The sequence below is a fragment of the Crinia signifera genome, chromosome 2 (genome assembly GCF_055691185.1).
Source record: "Crinia signifera chromosome 2, ASM5569118v1, whole genome shotgun sequence".
NCBI classification, from domain to species: Eukaryota; Metazoa; Chordata; class Amphibia; order Anura; family Myobatrachidae; genus Crinia; species Crinia signifera.
The window spans coordinates 357324924-357347000 of NC_139218.1; the positions used below are offsets into that span (position 1 = coordinate 357324924).

Here is a 22077-nt window from a genome sequence, read left to right on the forward strand (position 1 = left end):
CATGTTATTGTTCCAACCAGACAGATCTGCAGATATATCTGCGTGTGTATGGCCACCTTAAGTCTGCTCAGCCAGCACCTGCACATCATTACACCTGTTCCCAATAATTCGCAGCATTTCAACAGCTGATACAATTGTGAAATACTTACAGATGACAATAATATTAATATTTCAAATAAATCAATTTGCAATTAAAATGGGGATGCGGATACAGACTTTCATGGACAATTTTAAAAACAAATATGTGTTTGTGACAGTTATCCATGAGGGAGCAGAGAACCAGCTCCTCCTCCCCGGGCTGCTCATGTGTGCAAGCCGCAGCCCGCATCCATGACAACGCTCCAAACACAACAGCACAGTCCAGGAAAGGGACGCTGGTGCTCATTCCCCTGATAACAAGGAACCGGCGGAACACACAGACCCAGCAGCACACAACGACCACCGGTATTTATCTATCTGCGCCCGCCCGCACAGCATGAGAGCGCTGCCATCACCAGCTCCACTCCATCAGCTGTATCACCAACCCTGGGATATAGCCGTAGTGCATGGTGGGAGATGTAGTTCTGTCTGCATGCACTGAAAGTAGATTCGGCACGTACAGGACTACAAGCCCCAAGTGGCAACGCGGCAGAGAGCCTCCATCCTTATCCCATAGTAGTGCATTTATCCCTATTGTAGTGTATACACTGGATCAGCACACCGGAATCTGAAACTGCACACGGAGAAGGTGAGCCTGGGATCATCATAGTTATAAATAAACTAGAGACAATGGTTACAGTGGACCCTAGATCCCAGTTACTCCATGCAGTATGTACTGTTGTTACAAGGGGTTCAATGCTTGATTGTTAATTGTTTGATTTTGCATTATGTTTATTTTACAATTGGGTTTGTTTTGTTTTTATTATAATAACGTGGTAGGGTCTTAGCTGGAATAGTGCCCCATGACAGGTAAGAAGCGTTGCTGCCACTGGTTGTAGTTTAGCGAGTCCTTGCTTTGAATTGGACTCATAGCGCTGCAGGGTAGGAGGCAAAGGTGTAACTACCATAGGTGCAAGGGGTGCAGCTGCTATGGGGCCCAGAGCTTAAGGGGGCCCATCTTTACGGTTTTACATACATTTATCACCATCAGTTGCTAAATAGGGGGCCCTTACAAACTTTTGCTATGCGGCCCACAAATATCTAGGTACGCTTCTGGTAGGGGGCGCTGTTGGCAGGCCGGGACTACTTGTAGCTACCCTTCTGTTTGTGGCCCAGCATCTCTTGACCACTCCCATCTTCTTTCCCTAACCCTTCTGTTGCTAATACCTATGCAACATTAATTAACTTAACTTGATGGCTCTTTGTTATTCAGTCACACTGTCCTTTATGGCAATTCAAGATCCTGACATAGCCGGGATTCAAACTCATTGCATGTGATATTGCAGTCTGAATAAAGCGGAAGAAGAGCTCTGAAGTTAAGTGCATGGATGTAGTACAAAGAAATTTTGTATCCATGTTAATTTTCTTATGATGCTCTCTAAATGGATGTGTTTAATATATGACATACCTCCCAACATGACCCACTCCAGGAGGGACACAATGCTCTGCTTCTGGACTTGCCATCACCTGTGTTGAAACAGCTTTCTTATCAATCACCCTATTTTAATCAGGTGATGACAATCATAAATTAAGAGAGAAGTCCAGGAACAGAGCATTGTGTCCCTCCTGGAATGGGTCATGTTGGGAGGTATGATATGAGGGAAGGGGCATTATAGTATGGGCTTTTTCTGTTGGTCAATTGTCAAGCCCCTCCCCTACCGGACCACGCTCCTCATGTCCCTGTTTGAAAAATGGAGGGGGAGGGGCAGGGTCCAGTTACAATTCTCTTTCTGGCACAGGGCACCAAAAACAATGGTTTACTTTTTATTGATCTGCACATGTGCAGGATCTGTAATTATCTGTGTCTGCATCAAAATACCAGCCGTTTTCAGTAAACTGGGGGCTTTTAATGGCCAATGTTCAAGTAGATTATCAGAGCTGCGTCTCTGGACACAGCAGTGGATCCGAGAAGCCAAAAGGAGACCTCTATTTACACAAGATGCCTCTTGAGGTATTCGCATATTAACGCACAGCTGCTGCATACAAAAACACAGTGCATAAAGGTTTATCTCTGATGCAATCCAAGGGGCCTTGATAAAGCTACTCTGCGAAACGTATGTCGGTTAGCGGGTGCGTGAGCACAGTGGCACACTAATGTAAATTGTACTTTCATTTTTTGTTGTACAGACCAGCGCATGGCCCCACAGCCCTTATCAGGGAAGAGGTTGTCCAGGTATCACTGGCGTGTCTCTGACATCCTGGCAGGCTAATACACAGCCTGGTCAGGAGAATAACGTGTCTGCCTTACTATACCAATTTAGCCTACTACCCCGCACTTACTGATGCCCGGGCAGACGATTGTGCGACAAATGGGATTAGTAGCGCATATAAGCATAGGATATTTATTTTACACTAAATAGTCTGTGGCAGCTTAATGAAAACAGAGCTGAAATATTATCTGTATCATACCTAGTACATGCCGGGGCTTAACAGTAACGACCCGCGCAGAGCTCTGCATTAATTATTAGCTGCTATACATCCCGGACTGTGAATAGGCAACCATGTTCTAAACTTTTACTAATACCATTACTATATCCAGTGGTGTAACTATAGCACCGCAGCCCCTGCGACAGTGGGGAGGCACCGGGGAGGGGGGTCTGCGGGCGCTATTGTTGCTCCCCCCTCCTTTTGGGTGCAGCGGGGAGCGAGCAGGGGGGTCCGTGCGGCACGGGGGTACCTGCGGTCAGGGAGAGCCTGGAGGTCCCTGCGGCGCTGAGTATGACGTTGCCGGGGTCCCTGCAGTGACCTGGAAATAACGCGCTATCCGCCGTGCGGCAGCGCGGGAAGCGCTTCTGAGTTTGAAAACACTGGGCGCACGCTGATTGGCTGAATCTCTGATCTGATTTGAAGTCAGTGTTTTCAAAGTCAGAAGAGCTTCCCGTGCCGCCGGGCGGCAGATAGCACGTTGTTTCCGGGTCCCTGCAGGGACCCCGGCAATGTCATACTCAGCGCCACAGGGACCTCTCCCTGAACGCAGGTATCCCCCCGCCGCACGGACCCCCCTCCCAGCTACCCTGGGGGGTCTTGTCTTATCTGGGTAGGGCACCGAAATTGTCCCGGCGGGGGGGCGAAAATGTTTTTGTTATGCCAGTGTCTATATCTCTGATTACTGTAGAGTGGTGCCCAAGTGCCCACTTAAGTATCACTACATCAGTGTGTAATTGCAACATTGTTGTTAATTGAGGCAGCCAGTGATTCCTCTATAAAAAGGCAACATTGAAATCATATTGCCTCACCTCAGTATTATCACATGGGACTTAAGGAGCCCATACACGCTCCGTTTTGGGCGTACGTTTTGTACTTAAATAGTACACATCGCATCGCATGCAATGCGATGCAATGAAAAGTTAGTACAAAAAGTATGTGCAGCACATACTTTTTGTACTGTACGATGAGATGCGCGGGAGCACACATCTCAAAGTACAAAACGGAGCCGCCGCGATAGCAGCGTGTATGGGCTCCTTAAAAGTGAGACTCAGTTTTGTGTCGTGAAGTGTTAAGCTACATAGCTATTACTGTGAAATCACACATGCATTCAAACTGAGATAAAAAAGCCCACTTATAAAGACACTGGTTCAAACTCTTTATTAAGCATTTAAAGTGTAATCGAATGTGCCACCTGCTCGCCACCTTAAAATAATTTTTAATAATAACACTGTTCTTTTCTTTGTGTGTATCACTACATGTATGTTTTTTTTTTTATCACAGAATTTTATATATTTTTCAATAAAAGTAAATTTTTAACTAATCTCAGTTGCACCACAATTAGGACACTCCTTTTTTTTTCTCTCCAGTTTACGTTCATATTATGTTGTCCCTTGGTAGCACACCCTCATTCAATGGCCTTTATTCAGATCTGATCGCAGTACAAATTTGTTTGGAAAATGGGCAAAACCATGTGCACTGCAGGTGCCACTTGCTGCAGCAGCATCCTGGACCGACGCTCTCCACAGACCCTCGTCAGTACTGGCTCCCCCAAGCTGCCGCGGGGTCTACCTCACCATTGTTACGCCACTGCCTGTCATGTCCTAGGAAGGAGACAGGTCTGCCTGCAACCCCCACCGCTCATGTATTCCCCCCTGTATCCCCATAGGCCACCTGGCGCCCCCTTCCCCTCCATAAGGATGGAGCGGCCGACTTAACGGTACCTTAATGGCTCTTCCAACTATGTACTATCTGGGGTGTACCCGTCCCAACTTTGTAGGTATGCAACCACACCACTATTATTTTGGTACCACCTGGGGCATGCCCACCTCAACCTTGTAGGTAAACGACCACGCCCCTGCCATTTTGGGATCAGCTACCATCCGCACAGCACTTTCACCTGGCGCACAAGCCATTCACAGTCTTGCACAGGGCGGGTTTTCACTCTGGCGGGGCAGCAGCTATCTGATCACAGGGCTCTCGAAGATCGCAGAGCAGCGATCAGGTCTGAATAACCTCCAAACCCCTATGTGTATGCATGGCTAATGACCGCTATAGTGGCCAAGGGGTAACCTAGCTGGGCATATGAACCAGGTAAACAAATGGCATCCTGATATGGAATTCATATATATTTTTCTCTGCTTAAAAGATAGCTCACAGCAGTCATCCCTGTGACTTAAGGTGCCCATACACGTACCAATTATCCGGTACTTTTTGTGCTAAAATAGCATCGCATCGCATCGCATTCACAACGATGCTATTTTAGCACAAAAAGTACCGGGTTATCAGTACGTGTATGGGCACCTATAGGGCTGTAAGCTCCTGTAACAAGGGCAACAACAGAGAAGTCTGACTTCGGCCTCCTATGACTGCGGCTGTTCCTCTGTGAATGCAGACATTTTACTGACATGCTCAAGACACTCCCATACCACGCTCTTGAGACCGTTTTCTTTAAAGGCATAGGGGGAACGAGAGAGGCAGTGGGTAAGAGATTGAGCGTTATGAGTATGAGGAGGGGAGGCAGAGGGTGAGGAGGGGAGGCAGAGGGTAACGGAGATAGTGGGTGATTGGGAGAGGAAGTTAGTGACTGGGGATACAGAATGTGACATAGTGGGTGATGAGTGGCAGCAGTTGGTTACTGGGGAAGGAAGAGGGTGATGGGGAAGGCAGATGGTAATGTGGAGAGGCGGCAGTGGGTGACAGAGAGATAGTGGGTAATGGAGGTAGACAGGGTGACAGGGAGATAGGTAATATGGAGAGACAACACGTGATTGGGGACAGGAAGTGGGTGAATGATAGTGGTGAGGTGGCTTCCCTGCTGTAACCAGGACCTGAATGTGTAAATATAGGTTCTAGTGCAATGTACATGACTCTTTATATCAAAGGAATCTTACTCTACATTTAAAATGAGTCCTGTTTTTAATGTAAACATAAATAATACATTTTTATACAAAGTACGGATTTAATTAGTCATGTTTAAAAACAGTGTCATTTAAAGCCTAGATGAAATGTTGTACTGTGTCTTAATTACAACTATGTGCTAGAAACACCTTCATTGATGAATCTTAAACATTCCTGTCAGAATAGTAGACTATGCATTTAAATCCTATTTCCAAATATTGACGAATCAGAACGGATGACCATAGCTTTGTTGTGGATGTGGCCACTCCACTGAAACTACGGATGGATATAGGTGGGCTATCCACTGATGGTACCATTGATGGATAACCTCAGTGATGTGAAACCATTTGGAAAGCTACCATCATTGGTTTCACCCATCAGTAATCAACCCTCCTTCAGTGTGCAATGAGTTGCCGACCAATCAGAGCCTGTTGGTGGGGAATTGTGGGAATCAGGAGTGGCCCTTGGCTCCATGTCCCCACACTTTTAATAACAAATAACAATAATCTGTAGCTCTGTTTCATGAGTGGGAAGCCATCTGGTTCTCCCTTATTGATGGTAAAAAGTGGTTACCATTTGTTCATGGACCATCAAAGATGTCAAATGTAGTAGTAGTAGTAGTACGTTTATTTATAAGGTGCCGCAAAGTGTCCGCAGCGCCGTACATAGCAAACAAAAAACAAATGACAAGGTAACGTACAGGGTGTGTTGAAAAATACAGTATAAATAGGGGTATAGCTGGTAGAAATAAAATCAGCATCAGTTCAGAAGTAGGTGTCAAAATTGTCGAGGAGACTGAAGATGAAGTAGAGGAAGGGAAGAACAGGACAGGAGCGCTGGTGAGGTAAAGAGGTAGGGTGAGTACGTGAGGGAGGAGGACCCTACTCATAAGAGTTAACAGACTAAAAATAGGTGGGTGGACGAACGAAAAACAACAGGATAAGTAGGAACGGAGGGGAACGGAGGCAGGATAGGAGGATCAAAAGAGGTTAGACGGAGGGATAGGCTAGTCGAAAAAAGTGGGTTTTGAGGGAGCGCTTGAAGGAGGTAAGGGAATCAGAAAGCCCGATGGGTGGCGGGAGGTTGTTCCAGTGCAGGGGGGCAGCAACTATCATCAATAGTTGATTGCCATCATTAATGGTAGCACATTTTGCGTGCCCATGGAAATGCTTGGCGGATACCTACTGACGCAGGTGAGGTCCTGCCTGTTTGGGTTGGATGACGTCACATGATGTCAGCGCATGCCTTGAATTCGTACAACAATGTCCATCCTTAAAGCAAGTCCAGGCTTACGTTTATGTGCGAAGAGAGGAAATATCATTCAATGGTGGGTAACCATGCAATGCTTTCCAGTATGCGGCCGCATGTAAGCGCACACATCTGCGGAGATTCAGGCGGGGGTGTGCTTTGGAGAGGCCGCTCTACCTGCTTGCTAGGTAACGAATATATGCAGCCTAGCGTGCAGGCCTGAAATGCCCTCATTGTTCTTCGTGTTATTAGAGTTATAGAGTATTTTATAATGTGTCCATTTTTGTAACATTTTGATTCTTTTTCTTTTCTCCCTGTAGGTTCACAAGGATGAACCTGGCTGAGATCTGCGATAATGCTAAAAAAGGCAGAGAATACGCACTTCTGGGAAATTATGACTCATCGATGGTTTATTACCAGGGAGTCATTCAGCAAATTCAAAAGCACTTTCAGAGCATTAGGGATCCAGTGGTGAAGGTCAAGTGGCAGCAAGTGAGTGGTGTAATTTATACTAATCGCAGCACATTTATACCAAGTCCGACCTCATGCATTCAAATGGTTTAATAGTAAAATCCAGGTACTACAATTTCCACCCTGGTAAAATGACAACAGGCAAAGCAGCATGTTTACAGTTATACAGGTTTAGGGGGTATTAAAATCCCGGGTCAAGTTATAACCCGACAGCCACGACCCTGGCCCGTTTTCGTTTTGCTCAACCGCAAATCACCAGGCAGGATTGAATGTCCCGCCTGCCGGTCGGCAAAAAGGGGGCGTGACTGCGTAAACGGCTGTGGATTGTCGAGATCCAGCCATGATCGCGACAATTCAAGGCTGTTCTTGGCAAAACGGGCCGACGGCTTTTAAAGTTGGGCCCGTTCTGATGATCTGCCTCTTTAATGCAGTCAGGTAAGACTGCATTGAATAGGCACCTGCCGCTATTTCCACCATTGGAAATAGTGGCAGTGGCAGTGATTGAATACCCCCCCTATGTCTCCCATATCAAAAATGCTTAGTACCAGATGTGTTTTAAAGGAATCGGAATGATAGGCTGACAGTTAATAGGTCCACATTAACAAAAAGTCAACACAAGCAAAACATTGACATGTCATTGGTCGACACACAAAAATGTCGACATGGGGTTTTCACAATTTTTGGAGAGAATTTTCCATACAATTGGGAACAGTAAAGTGTTCCGAGCGTAGTGGTAGAGGCACCTTGCCAGAAGCTTCGTGAGCCATGCAAGGGTACGCGGTACACTAATTGGGGGTCCATGTACTCAGGTGTTGACATTGACACCGGAAAAAACTCATGTCCTTTTAATGATTCAACTTTTTGCTGTTGTCAACCTTTTGTCAATGTGGACCTTCTAATTTTGATATATTGACTGTCGCCCCTTCTTTCTCTCTGTGGGCGGGATGTTATAACATCTGCAGCCCAGCTCCGCCCCCCTTCGCCTACATAATTATCGCATATGCTCTAACATATGCAATAATTATGGCAAAGGACAGCTCTTGCGTTGAGTTGTCCTTTGCGATGGGAGACAGTGGGTCCCCCCTCCGACGGCTCCCCCATCCCTCCCTTACCCGGCGGGGCTGCTGCTGCTGTGCCGGGCTCCTCTCCTCCCTGCACCCTGAAGAGGATCATAGTGCAGGGAGGAGGAGGTCGGGATTCCGACAGTCATTACTCCGACGTCGGAATCCTGACTGCTGCCTCGTGGGGGTCCACGACCTCCATAGAGGGAGAATAAAATAGGTGCGCCCCCAAGCGTGGCGAGCACAGCGAGCCCGCAAGGGGCTTCATTGCGCTCCCCCCACTGTGCAGTCGGGATTCCGAAATCTGAGTAATGACTGTCGGAATCCTGACTGTCGGGCAAACATACCACACCCGATGCGGGGCGGCGGTGGGTCGCGGTAGAAGCCCATAGGCTTCTATAGGGCATCACCAGATTTTTCTGGCGATAACCCGGCGGGGGATTACCAAAATGCGGTAAAAACCCAGATAACAGGGTTTTTACCGCATTTTTAGTTTAGAGAATCTCTCCCTGTATGCTTTAAACAGAAAGGGAAGCCATGGAGATTTTCAGTATTGATTAGAATTGAGCCTGTTTAAGGCAACCAGCTGGGAGCATCCATTCATCCACATTCATTAGTTTTTTGTTTCTATCTACAAAAAATATATTCTGTGGCTTTCTGCAAAATGTGGCTACAAATGTTCTCCATAGCCATGAAAGCTTCTGTTTAAGGGCATAATCCTAACATTTCATCCCATATCAATGGATCTGTCTAACTCCGTTATTGCCAACGGGTAGAAATTAAAGTGCCTTTCACCTTCATAAGACCCACCCACTAACTAAAAACCAAACCCACTATGACACTCGCACCCAATCTGTACTTGGCCAAACATTTCCACCATGCTCAGACATTACACATCCACTATGCTCCTGATTCAGACCTGCTCGCTAAGCTGCATACCTGTATATCCGCTGCCTATTGAGGTGACATCAGCCGCCCACCCTGAGGATGCATGGGCATACCCGTAAAATGCTGGGCGGTCCCCCATGAGCAAAGGCCCCATCGTCAGTCGGGGTAACAAATTTGGACCTGATCATCAGTGATCTCATTAACACATGCAGGGCTAGGGCTGGATTAACAACCTATTGTTGTGTCACGATCCAGCAGCATTCAGAATCCCTGACAATACACTACTATCTCTGGTGGAATCCCATCCAAATACCCCTTACCAGCGACCCCCACCCCCTGGGTAAGCTCCCATTCCACCCTAAGCTTTATTGTAAGGCCATGCTAAGCTGTTCTGTCAGCGTCCATGTGTCCAGGTTACCTGCAGTTCCATTCCACCCACCATCAGGGGGTGCTGCAGTTCTGGGCCCAGACAGAAAGGGTGTCCGCCTCTACAAGCTATGATCAAATCTATGTATACTGTAGATGTGTCTGCTATTGCAATGAAGGAGGCAACATAATGACAATCTGAATAAACAAATACTAAGGAACACAAGGAAGCATCACGCTTAAAATAAGTCAGAGAAGGCAACATTATGGCAGGTATTCAATGCTGTTCGTGAGCGGCGACAGCAAGCAGAGCTTCCTGCTCGCTGTCACCACTCACCCTGACAGCATTCAACACAGCCTCCGCATCCGCCAATTCCCCCTCGCTCCGTTTTTTGAGCGAGGGGGAATTGGCGGATGCGGCTCCAGAAGCAGCGAGACCCGCGGCTAAAAACTGCGAGTTTTCTGCAGTAGCCGCGGGTCTCGCTGTTTTGGGGAATTCTCGCCGTCCTGTGACGGCGAGGATTTCCCCAGTACGTTGAATAGAGCGAGCGGCCGTCGCGGGGGTTAAACAGCGAGGATCGCTGGTTTTCCGCAATCCTCGCTGTTTAACCCCCTCGCCAGCCGCTCGCTGCGGCATTAAATACCCCTCAAAATGTGTGCAGCATCATGACAGACCGATTAGCACACTACAGGGCTACAGTATCTGTATTTATGAGAGGGAGGTGGCTGGGGTCAGTGGCGTAACTATACCACCGCAGACCCCACGGTGGCTTGGAGGTGCAGGGCAAGATTGGTGCCGAGGGGTCTGCAGAAGGTATTGTTACGGCCGCCGCCACTGCGTCTGGCGGTGCCGTGCTGGGACCTGCAGAGCCTTCTGTCTGCTGCAGTCCCGGCGCTCCTCTCGATAAAAAGTCACTTGCAAAATGGCCGCCCTCCTCAAAGCAGACGGTTATTAAGGATGCTAGAGGAGGCGGCGACCTCCTCTTGCATCCTAAATAATGGTCTGCTGTAAGACGGCAGCGATTTTCCATGTGACATTCTATCGGGATGAGCGCCGGGGCTGCAGACAGGAGGATCTGCTGCTCCTGTCGGGCCGGGAATGGACCGGGCAGCGGCCACCGAATAGCGCTGAAATTGTAGTGGCGGAGGGGCGCTGAAATCGAAGTTCCGCTACTGGCTGGGGTGTATGCCTGTGAGAGGGAGGTGGCTGGGGTGTATGCCTGCGAGGAGGGAGAGGTGACTACGGTATCTGTATATGTCTGCGAGGGGTGCCGGATGACTGCCCTACAGTCGGGATTTTGATGGCCAGTACTCCGACATCGGAATCCCGACTGTTTAAATGCCCAACAGTCGGGATCCCAACTGACAGGGGCTATTCTCCCTTGTGGGGGTCCACGACCCCCATAGAGGGAGAATAGAACCTGTGGCAAGCAAAGCTTCTTTGCGCTCACACCCCTATCGGAGGACCGGCAGCCGGGATTCCGATGTCAGGATACTGACCGTCAGTATCCCTATTGTCGAACCGCCATACCACAACCGTCTGCGAGGGGGAAGTGGCTGGGGTATGTTCCTGAGAGTGGGAGGTGGCTGGGGTATGTGTCTGCGAGGGGGAGGAGGCTGGGGTATATGTCTGCGAGGGGGAGGTGGCTGGGGTATTCAGACTGCTCATCCCACCTGCACGGACCAGTAGAGATGACGTCACTCCGTAGGCAGCACGGCTCCATTCAGCGTAGCGCCTAGGCAACAGCAGCGCTGTAAACAAAATGAGACCCCCTGAACATAGTGCTTAGGGGGTTATTTTGGTTCACTCTTTCTGACAAATTCCTTTTTAGATGGACAAAACCATGTGCACTGCAGGTGGGGCAGATGTTACTTGTGCAGAGAGAGTTAGATTTGGGTGGGGGTTTACTTCAAAGGGAGATCTATATTGCAGTGTAAAAATAAAGCAGTCACTATTTTCCCTGCACAGAAACAAAATAACTCGCCAAAATCTAATTCTCTCTGCACATTTTACATCTGCCCCCCTGCAGTGCACATGGTTTTGTCCATCTAAGAAGGATTTTGGCAGAGAGTGAACTAGAATAAGGCCCTTAATACAATAATATCAGTACAGTAGACAAACCTGTCGCTACTACAATTGCGACAGGTAAAGACATTCAAAATAGATATAGGTGTTACTAGAAAGCATATGTATATAAATATATATATGACAATCTATTCCATAACTTAAGTAAATTGGACGAATTCTACCTTTTTTTTTTCTCCAGCAGCAATAAATTGTACAGCAAACCGGGGTTTAATCACCTTATAGTATTTATTCCACAGCTGTCGTTTGTCACGTAGTCCGTCAGATCACTGTAATTCTCCCAGCAGCATGAGATTTGTGCACTGTTCTGGTGGGGGGTGGGAATGGCAGAGGATTGTGGGGGCAGTGCCCTGTACAATTGTACTAGTTACTAATAGTATGAGGCCTCTTTCACTCTGATACAGGGAGACTGTATAGTGGCAAATGCAACTTGGTAGCTGCTCAATAGTTTTCAGCTGCATGAAAGGAATAAAAAAGTATTGGCAATAAAACGTGAACACAACACGATAATAGAAAATGTCAAGGCAAATCGTGCATAAGTGTGTACAGCCAATTGCGCTTCTCCCGCGGGTCTCTTGCGATAACTTCCGTTCCACTCTACTGTACGACCAACCAGAAGATAGCGTGCAAGCTAAGGAATGCAGCATGATATCCTGCATTGTGCCAATCGTCAACTGCATGTTCAAAACCACACCCAAATCTATGCACAAGTAACATCTACCCCACCTGCAGTGCACATGGTTTTGTCCATTTGAGAAGGAATTTGCCAGAATTAGTGAACCAGAATAACCCCCTTTAGTCTTGTCTGATACTTGTGGTCTTTATCGATACATAATAGCGACCACTCTGGGTGGGTATAGGTCATTGGGTGGACCACTAAATGTCGACATGACTTAAGTCCACACAGGAAATAGGTTGATATGGACGGAAGGTCGACAATGGCTCGGTCCACAGTCAAAAGGTTGACGTGGGTTTTTCACTTTTTATTTTTGTCCCAAATGTCAACATGGTCACCGTATCAGTGCACTGTGTCCCCTCGCATGGCTTGCTGTGTCCTGATGCTTTGGGCACGGTGCTCTGCTCCATAGTGGATGGTAGGGTATGAAATACCACCTGTCGGCACATGTCTGCTCAAAAAAAAGTAAAAAAAAACATGTTGACATTTTGACTGTTGACCTAATGCTTGTGCCAAACTTCCATCCATGTTGACCTATTTCCTGTGTTGAGCTAAAGGTGCCCATACACTAGATTTATCTTCAGATCTGGCTGGTTGGAACAAAAACCTGGTTATGGATGAGTGACAGTTTGTCAGTTTTCCAGCTTTTCCAAGCAAATGGTCAACTGTCATTTGCTCTTATCCATAACCATGTTTTTGTTCCAACCAGCCAGATCTGAAGATAAATCTGCGTGTGTATGGCCACCTTTAGTCCTGTTGACCATCAGTGGTCAACCCAATGTATGTTGACCTTTTTCTTAAGTGTCAACCCAACGACCGTACACCCTCTGGGTCATGTAATTGCTTAGTGTTATGCTAAATGATAATAGTGGATACAAAAATATATCTAATTGAGAGGGAACTTACCAGGTTGAACTAGATGGACGCAAGTCTTTTTTCAGCCTTACCTACTATGGAGTCACCCTTAGTTCCTCCAAATGGCACAAACTCTAATCCCCATCTATGCCTCTCAGAATAGCAATGGCAGCTGCTCACTCAATTTAGTAATAGTTTTCTGGTACATGAAAGGGGAGGAATTATTGTAAACAAGAAAAAGAGAAATGTTTTCCCCATTTAACTCTATCAACCGCATATCGTCCACATATTCTGCTTCTGAAATAAATACACAGAGCACTTCTTGTTAATGGTGTTCTTTATGGCAAAAAGTCTTCTCTTGCGTTGCGAGCCATTGATGTTTGGCTTCCTCTATCTGGTCATAACATCCCTTCACTGACAGTAAATGTTCTATTTGCAGGATAATCTGTGAACCTGGGCATGTGAATAGCATAAATGACAAGTTCTCCATAGGTCATGTTTTGTGGATTTCTTTAATCATGCACTGATTAATCTATGTTGCTGGCACTGTTACTATTCATCCCTGCTTCCACATACTGGAATCCTCAATGTGACATGTTGGGAAACCCTAGTGGGATAAGATAAATCAGTAGGTGGTGAATATAATGTCACATTCAGGAGTTAGACCAGGGCCACACTTCTCAATAAGTCGTTTGTACAGCCGACTGCCGATCTATCGGCTGGACCATCAGCTCATGTATACAGCTGATATGTGTGTGAATGACAATCACAGACTTATCAGATGGATATTTTTGTTATCTATTTATTTATATGGTGCCACAAGGGTTCCGCAGCACCTAACAATACATAGATGAACAAAAAAATAAATAAAACCATTAAATAACGATTTACAATACAAGGCAATATAGGACAAGTACATGCTAAATAAAGATAGTTCTGTCAGGGGACAGGACACTGAAGCATTTTTTATTGACAGATATAGAAGTGAGTATAAACATATGTAAGGATGAGAGATGGTTGGGTTTAATGAAGTGGGTCTTGAGAGACCGGTTGATGGTTTTTTTTAGGGAGGTGCAGTGTCTGATAGGGAGAGGTAAAGAATTCCAGAGATAAGGAACACAACGGCCAAAATCTTGGAGGCAAGAATGGAAAGAAGTAACCCGTTGGCAGGAGAGGCGGGGTGCGTTTGTGGAATGAAGAGCGCAGGAGGGAGTTTTAAGAGACATAAGGTCAGATATGTAGGTGGGAGAGGAATGGGTGATGGCTTTGTAAGTTAGTGTGAGGAGCTTGAATTGTATTCTGAAGGGGAAGGGGATCCAGTGCAGGGCTTGTAAGAGAGGGGAGGTGGACATACTACATTTGGAAAGGAAGATAAGCCGGGAAGCAGCATTGAGCTTAGATAGGAGTGGAGAGAGGTGTTTGTCAGGAAGGCCAGAGAGGAAGAGATTCCAGTAGTCCACTCTAGAGATGACTAGTGAGTAGATGAGGGTCTTTGTAGCATCCTGGGTGAGAAAGGGTCTGATGCTGGAAATATTTTTAAAGGTGAAAACGACAGGTATGTGAGAGATGTTGAATGTGTGGTTTAAAGAAGAGGAAGGAGTCAACAATAATTCCAAGGCAGTGTACTTGGTGGCTGGAGGAGATAGTTGTTCCATCAATAGACAGTGAAATTGTGGGAGGTGAGGTAATGCAGGAGGGTGGGAAGATGATCAGCTTAGTCTGTTAAACATGTTAAGTTTAAGAAAGTGCTGGGACATCTCAGAAGAGATAGCAGAGAGACAGTTGGAAATACAAGTGAGGAGAGAGGTAAAGACATCAGGAGAGGTAAATTTGAATATTCTCAGCATATAGGTTGTATTGGAGAAAAGAGGAGGATAAAGAACAGGGCCTTGAGGGACACCTATGGTCAGTGGAAGGGCAGGAGAGGTGGAGACAGCAAAGGAGCTGTCAGAGAAATAGAAAGATAGTCAGAAGAGCGCAGTATCATGCATACCAAGGAAGTGAAGCATTTGGATAAGGAGAAGGTTGTCCACAGTGTTAAAAGCAGTGGAGAGGTAAATAAGAATAACCAGAGAGTAGTGGCCATTAAATTTGACAGCATGAAGATCATTGCAGACTTTTGTGAGGGCAGTTTCAGTAGAGTGGAGACAGAAGCCAGACTGGAATAGATCAAGCAGGGAGTGGGATGAAAGTAAAGCAGTTATAGACCATGCACTCAAAGAGTTTGTAGGCAAAAGGTAGGTGAGCGATTGGACAGTAGTTGGAAGGAGTGTTAAAGGGCATACACACGGGGCAATTTAAGCCCTATTTTTAAGTGATCTGACTAGATTGCTTAGAAATTAAGCATGGATCGCTCCGTGTGTACACCCTATCGCAGAGGATCTCAAACTGTGGGTCCTGACCCCAAAGTGGGTCCCAACCTGCTCAGCATGGGGTCACGACTCCATGTTGCTGACCATCAGGCTGATGACTTTTCTAATCTCAGTCGGTGATTCAAGGAGTCTGAAAAATCTGTTGAATTGTCTGTTATTTTAGACTCCTCGCATTATTTTGTGCTTTCACAGTATGAGGGCCATCTTCAGATACAGAGGAAAAGTTAAAGTTGGTGAAATGGATGGAGAAAGGTGGTTAGAGAAAGGAGGGGGCAGGTTATTGTGGGTCTGTTGATGTAATGTCCTGCTATATTGTATGGTTTGGATGTGAAATATGTTGCAAAGTCAAGGGCAGATAGTGAGGAAGGGGGATGAAGAGGTAGACAGGGGTAGTTGATGGTGAAAAAGATGCCAGGGGTTAGAAGATTGAGATGAGGTTCTTGAAGTATGACTGTTTGGAGCCAAAAAGGGCAGCACTGTATGATGAGAACATAAATTGGAAATGGAGGAAGTCTGCGTAAGAGCGTGATTTCCTCCACTGCCGCACAGCAGTATGTGAACATTTTTGCAAATATTTGGTGTGCCAGGGTTGAGGTGTTGATCTGCGAGGGTGAATGATTGTCGTTGGAGTCCTATCCCAGAGGAGCTTTCAATCTACATTTCTATTTGCATGTACAAACACATGTGCACTAGAGTTAGTTTTTGTCAGGAGCCAATTAATCTATCAGTATATTTTTGGATTGTGGAAGAAAACCCACGCAGACATGCGGAGGGCATAGATGCTTCACTCAGTTAAAACTTATTGGGAATCGAATCCAAGACCTCAGTTAGGTAAGGCAGCATTACTTACCACTATCCAGCTGTGCTACCACTTGGTGTTTATCGCCTTCAAATATATTAATATACCTTACCACAGGGCTATTTTTCTGCAGGCTCCAGCAGGAACTGTGGCCCTTATTCTAGTTCACTCTTTCTGACAAAAGATTTCGTAGATGGACAAAACCATGTGCACTGCAGGTGATGCAGGTCTAAAACCCCACCCAAATCTAATTATCTCTGCACAAGTAACACCTGCCCCACCTGCAATGCACATGGTTTTGTCCATCTAAGAAATATTTTGTCAGAGTGAACTAGAATAAGGGCCACAGTTCCTGCTGGAGCCTGCAGAAAAATAGCCCTGCCTTACCAGGAGATGATAATATGGATTATTTTTTGGATTATACTTTTTCTAACTTTAATGAATAGTAAACCATTCATGTACATCCTGCCTACCTACCGGTCTCTTAAGGGCTAGTGACCTTACTGAGCAACTCTATTGGTACTGAATGTATAGGCTGCAATTCTATTAATAATGATTCAATCCAACAATGGTGTACTCTACTTTGTTGAGGAAACAAATGCATCTATTGTGGGCCAAATTATATAAAGTGTCTACATAGAGCAGCTGTCCATTGAATGGATGTGTACTGTATTATAATGTTACTTCATGGACTCCGGGAGTAAAGCTTGATGGAGTTGATCCATTCTTATTTCCAACAGAGCTACAGCTTGACTGACAAGCTTGGCTGCGGTCTTTTCAGCGATACCTGACACCGGACCCATTCATGGGCCCTCTCCCATGAAACAAAGCAGATCTAATCTTTATGCAAAAACAAATTTCAATGTCTTTATTGTTTTGCAGGTGTGCCAAGAGTTAGTGGAAGAATATGAGCAAATGAAAACCATTGTAAACACATTAGAATCCTTTAAAATTGAAAAGCCTGCAGACTTCCCTGTGGCTTTCCAAGATGAACCAGTCAAGGACCCCGCAGTTTGGCCTCCACCGGTTCCAGCAGAGCACAGGTGCGTATATAATAGTCTAGCACTCTGTATCTGCTGCAGATCTCTGTTGTTGTCCGACATCTGTTAGGCCGTACTTAACAAATTTGTCTGGGTGATTATCATCTGCAAATCCAGATTTATTTACTCACTTCTCTGGCTTGGCCGCATCGGGCAGCCCCTACACCCCAGCTCTGCAGTTACAGTGTAGCTGTGGCTCTGCCTACCAAGTGTTCCAATCACTAGCTTTGCCATTTCTGAGACACTCCATCCTCACATGTCTGCCACCAGAATCTGTGATCAGGCAGCCCAGTACCAGTTGGCAGCTGCGACTCTGCCACCAGTGTCCTGATCATTTCATCTGCCACTCTTCCAAGCATCACCTTGACAGCAGCAGTGATGGGAGATCCTCGGGATTGCCCACCCACTGCTGCTGGTTTGCTGTGGACGTGATGTCGCCTGGCACCTGCTGTAATTACATGGTTTCTATTTTTCCCCTTAAGTAAAGACTTCCTTGTGCTGGTCCTGGACTTCATATTGGATACCTCAGCCTATGCCCCCCCCCCCCCCAGTCCTCCCCATCCCGCCCACCGTTCTGCCATGGCTGGGCCTTCATTCTGCTCCCCCATTTTCATTAGTCCATCCCACCTCACCTTCCGCAGCTCCCATACTTACATTGGCAGACAGTGTTCCCCTCTTAGGTCGTAATTGGAGCCATTGGTGTAGTCATTTTTTGAAAATGTAAAAAATGTTTTTGGACACTGCAATTCTGTTTACCGAAGATGCAAAAAAAAAAAAAAATACATTAAAAAAAGTGTGCCAGAAGGCAAACGAAACAAGATTCCCAAGGTGATACATAGGGATGACCGGCGGTCAGAATAACAGAGCTGGCATCCTGGAGGAGGGAATCCTGGCAGCCTAACCCTAACCTTCCCCCTCTGCAGCCTAGCCTTAGGTCCCTCCACTAGTGTCTAATCCTAAACCCCCCCCCACCCCCTTCTCCAGCCTGACGTAAACCCGCCCTGGCACTTATGTTCAGCATGCCGGCATTCAGGATTCTGGCACCGGCATCTTAACTGATGCACCGGTCTCCCGATGGTAGTCGGGTGTCGGTATAGTGAACGCCAGCATCCAGAACTCTGGGATGCTGAACTCATCCATTCCCAAGGAGAAACAGGCAGGACATAAAGTAATGAGGTTAAATGTGGACCACTGCTTGCATGAAGGTCTGCACTTTAGGTGTAGACCTTCATGAACTTTATGCACCTGCCAATGCCGTCACTGACCATTTCACTGGTTACACAATTGTTTAGCTTAATCTAGATTTCAGTTAACGGTTTAGTGCCTGCTCCACATCCATTCTTTCTCACCAGAGTGTTCCAGTGTCCCCAGATGAGATGAAAGTTGAATCTTAAAATTTGGTACCGTGGCTCATTATTCATACTACACATTCATCTGGCTTTTTTTTTTATTGTGGTGAATTAAAAAGGGTGTTGGTATCACCCTATAAGGCATGCATAGACCTTTTGCCTATCATTGATTACCTGCATTATTTCCTGTGATTCCATTAGCTTGTATTGTATGTCAAAGGGCCATTTGATTTGTTTGACCTTGTAATAAATACCTTGGGGAAAATGTAATAGAATGAGCGATTCAGAAAGTGAGAGATTTGGTAAGAAATTTCTAGTTTTTTTTAAAATGGCAATCATTTACACTGCAAAACCAGTTTAAGTTTGTAGTGTAAATGATTGCCGCTTTAAAAAAATCTGGAGATTTCTTACCAAATCTCTCACTTTCTGAATCTTTCATCCTAGTAAATTTCACCCCATAAGTCAGTGTAATGCTAATGGTGCCCAAACACCTATGCGATGTGATATCGCAATGCGATGTCCCATTGCATCGTTCGCATCTTGTGGTGCTAAAGTGTGGTTTTTCCAGCAACCGATATCCTATGCCAACTGCGATGCCACATCAGTTGCTGGAAGAGGGCTGGTGGTGGAGTGCAGCACTGTGACGGAACGCTGGCGGCGGCAGGGCTCAGCGGCAGAATTTGATTTTTTTTTTTTTTTTTTAAACACTGGGTGGCACTCTGGCAGAGAGAGCTCTCAGCCAATCAAAGGCCTCACATTTAGACGGCCGCTTATTGTCTGAGAGAGCTCTCTCTCAGCCAATCAGAGGGCCGGCTAGTGTTAAACTGTTTTTTTTTTTTTTTTTAAGTGAACACGTGATCGCTCATAAAATCCGATACATATTATGTGCAGCACATCATATTTTTCAATGCGACTGGCAGGCCTGCGCCATTGCATTGGGGGACCCATTCAACCTGCAAACAATCCTTTGATGCGTCGCACAGATGCGGTAGAAATCGCCCTAGTGTATGAGCATCCTAACACTGTGCAAGCATTGTGAAGTTTGTCTTGCTTTCCCAGCTATATATTATCAAGAACAAACTGAATTTGTTGGTTTGTTGAGATCAATCCTTTTATTTTTCGAGTTTCTTCTCAGATAATTCAATTTTCTCAGTAGGCCTGCTGCGTGGGATACATTTATGGCTTGTCTCTCAATAAACCTGTTAATTCTCCGAATGTATGATACAGAATATTTCCATTGTCTGTGGTGTGATGCTTCCTATTCTTGCAATCTGCCACTTTTCATTTAAAAGTAATGTGTTTCAAATCTAATACCAGAGTCTGTTCTAAAGACATAATTTGTCTAGCACTGACTTAAAGACGGGGGAAGAATGTTACGGTTTAGAACAATCCGTCAAACGTATATATAGAATTTATTTTATAGACTTCTAAACTCAAGTATATCTTTATATTCTAGTGATTTTCTTTCTTTTTTTTTTTTTCCTCTGAAAGTGGATGTAGAATCGATTCCATGCAAAACTTTTTATTATATCGTTGTGCTGTAGAATTTTGCGTTTTTTTATGTCTTTTTCTACAGCAATTCACTTTTAAAGGCAATAAAGGAAATGTTTGTTATAGCATCATCTAACATTATCTGCATGCTTGTTTGAAGTAGTTGACTTAAATATTGTAGCTAGGGATTGAAAAAGTGAAAGCGTTACACAATGTTACAGTTTTATAGCTTCTGAATGTACAATGTGGTCTTCACGCGTCAAGCTGGGTCTGTAGGATAGGTTTGAAAAATGGAAAAGGCTGTATCTTTGGGCTCCGTTTTGGCTTCTTCTGTAGAGGGGAGTGTAAAGACCCTCTTTACAGTTAAAACGGACCAAAAGAAATTGGAGAGCAGTGCTGGGTTTCACTGAGGATATGGAACTAATGGTGTGTACACACGGGGCGATTTTTGCTAATGTCGCTGAGCGACCATATTACCCGCAATGGGAGTGTGCACCGGCGATATACCGTTTTTTCCCCGTAATGATCGCTGGTTGCAGGAACATGCTCCTGCGACCAGCTGATTTCCACTGCCAGGCTCCCCCGGCAGTTTCTTTTTCATCAGAGACCATCTCTGGTCGCTGATGCAAACGGGATACTGAGCAATATATCGCCCCGTGTGTACACAGCTTTATACATATATTTTGTAAACAATATTTATTATTTTAAAAAAATAACATAATATGTTGAGCTCAATTAGACACAAAAATAACCTAAAATAATTAGCAATAATTATACTTGATTCTGAGGTATCATTTGCATAGCTATGCAGAGATCTTGTTTGTGACCAAGGGTGAGTTTAAAAATGGGCCTATGAGATTGTGCTGATAACAAACTTTTCCGGTATGATTCCCAGCTCGGGAAGTGATATTTACCCTGAAGATAGTTTTTAGTCCGTATATAAGTAAATAGCACTTTACAGAGCACGCAACGGAGACTGCAAGGTCCAGATCCACAATGGTGGCGCTGCTGACCTAGAACAAAGTCAGGGTACTTGAAAAGGCTCAAGGCATTACAGTAGGCGGAACACCTTCCCCAGGAGCAGTAATCAGGATAACTAACACCTTCCTCAGGACACTGTTCCTGAGGAAGGTGTTAGTCCAGAAATACTGAAACACGTTGAGTCTTTTCAAGTACCCCGACCAGCACCACCAACATTGTGGATCTAGTCCCTGATGTCTCCATTGCTTGCTTTGCAAAGTGCTATTTGCTTATATACGGACTATTCCAGGCTGACTGAAAACTATCTGCAGGGTAAATATCACTTCCCGAACTGGGTATTATACTGGAAATGTTTCTTATCGGCAAAATCTCATAGGTCCATCTTTAAATTCATTATACCAAAGACTGGAAACAACTTTGGTCACAAACTAGATCATGCGCTGCATAGCTATGCAAATCATATCTCAGAATCAAGTATAAATATTCCTAATTATTTTATGTTATTTTAGTGTCACACCACATATAAGGCTGGCCAGTATTTGAATTCTGTATTGAGCATCTGTTGATGGGAGTTAAATAAAGTTGTTGACCTTGGGGTGTATTAAGCAGGGAAGACCATTAGAAAAGTTACCCACATAATAACTATTGGTCAACCTTTTCACAACTTGATGCATCTCCCCCCTATGTTTCTTGATGACAGCACTTGGTACTTATGTATTAGTTTGGTGCCCTCTAAGCTATTTGCTTAGTGGGCTATTCTGCGTAAGGAAATCGCATTGCATGTCCAGTTTTAGTGTCCCACGATGCGTGCGATGCGATATCACTAACTAATTTATTCACTGCTATTTTTCCCGGTCTTATCGCATCACATGGCATTGTAGCTCACGCATTGTATGACACTAAAACTGGAAATGCGATATTACTAACTAAT

At 45.4% G+C, this 22077-nt stretch overlaps 1 protein-coding gene across 2 annotated transcripts in view; it reads left to right on the forward strand.

Moving 5' to 3' along the window:
• Nucleotides 1–277: 277 nt before the first annotated feature.
• KATNAL1 (katanin catalytic subunit A1 like 1) overlaps nt 278–22077 on the forward strand; it is a 95481-nt gene continuing 73681 nt past the window's right edge. Inside the window, exons 1-3 of one of the 2 annotated variants that reach the window (XM_083169847.1) lie at nt 278–444; nt 7032–7203; nt 17168–17328. In XM_083169847.1, coding sequence (XP_083025973.1) covers nt 7042–7203; nt 17168–17328 — 323 coding nt within the window. In that variant the 5' untranslated portion in view covers nt 278–444; nt 7032–7041. Of the gene's footprint in view, nt 728–7031; nt 7204–17167; nt 17329–22077 lie in introns of both variants that reach the window. The other variant, XM_083169846.1, reaches the window with a different exon arrangement.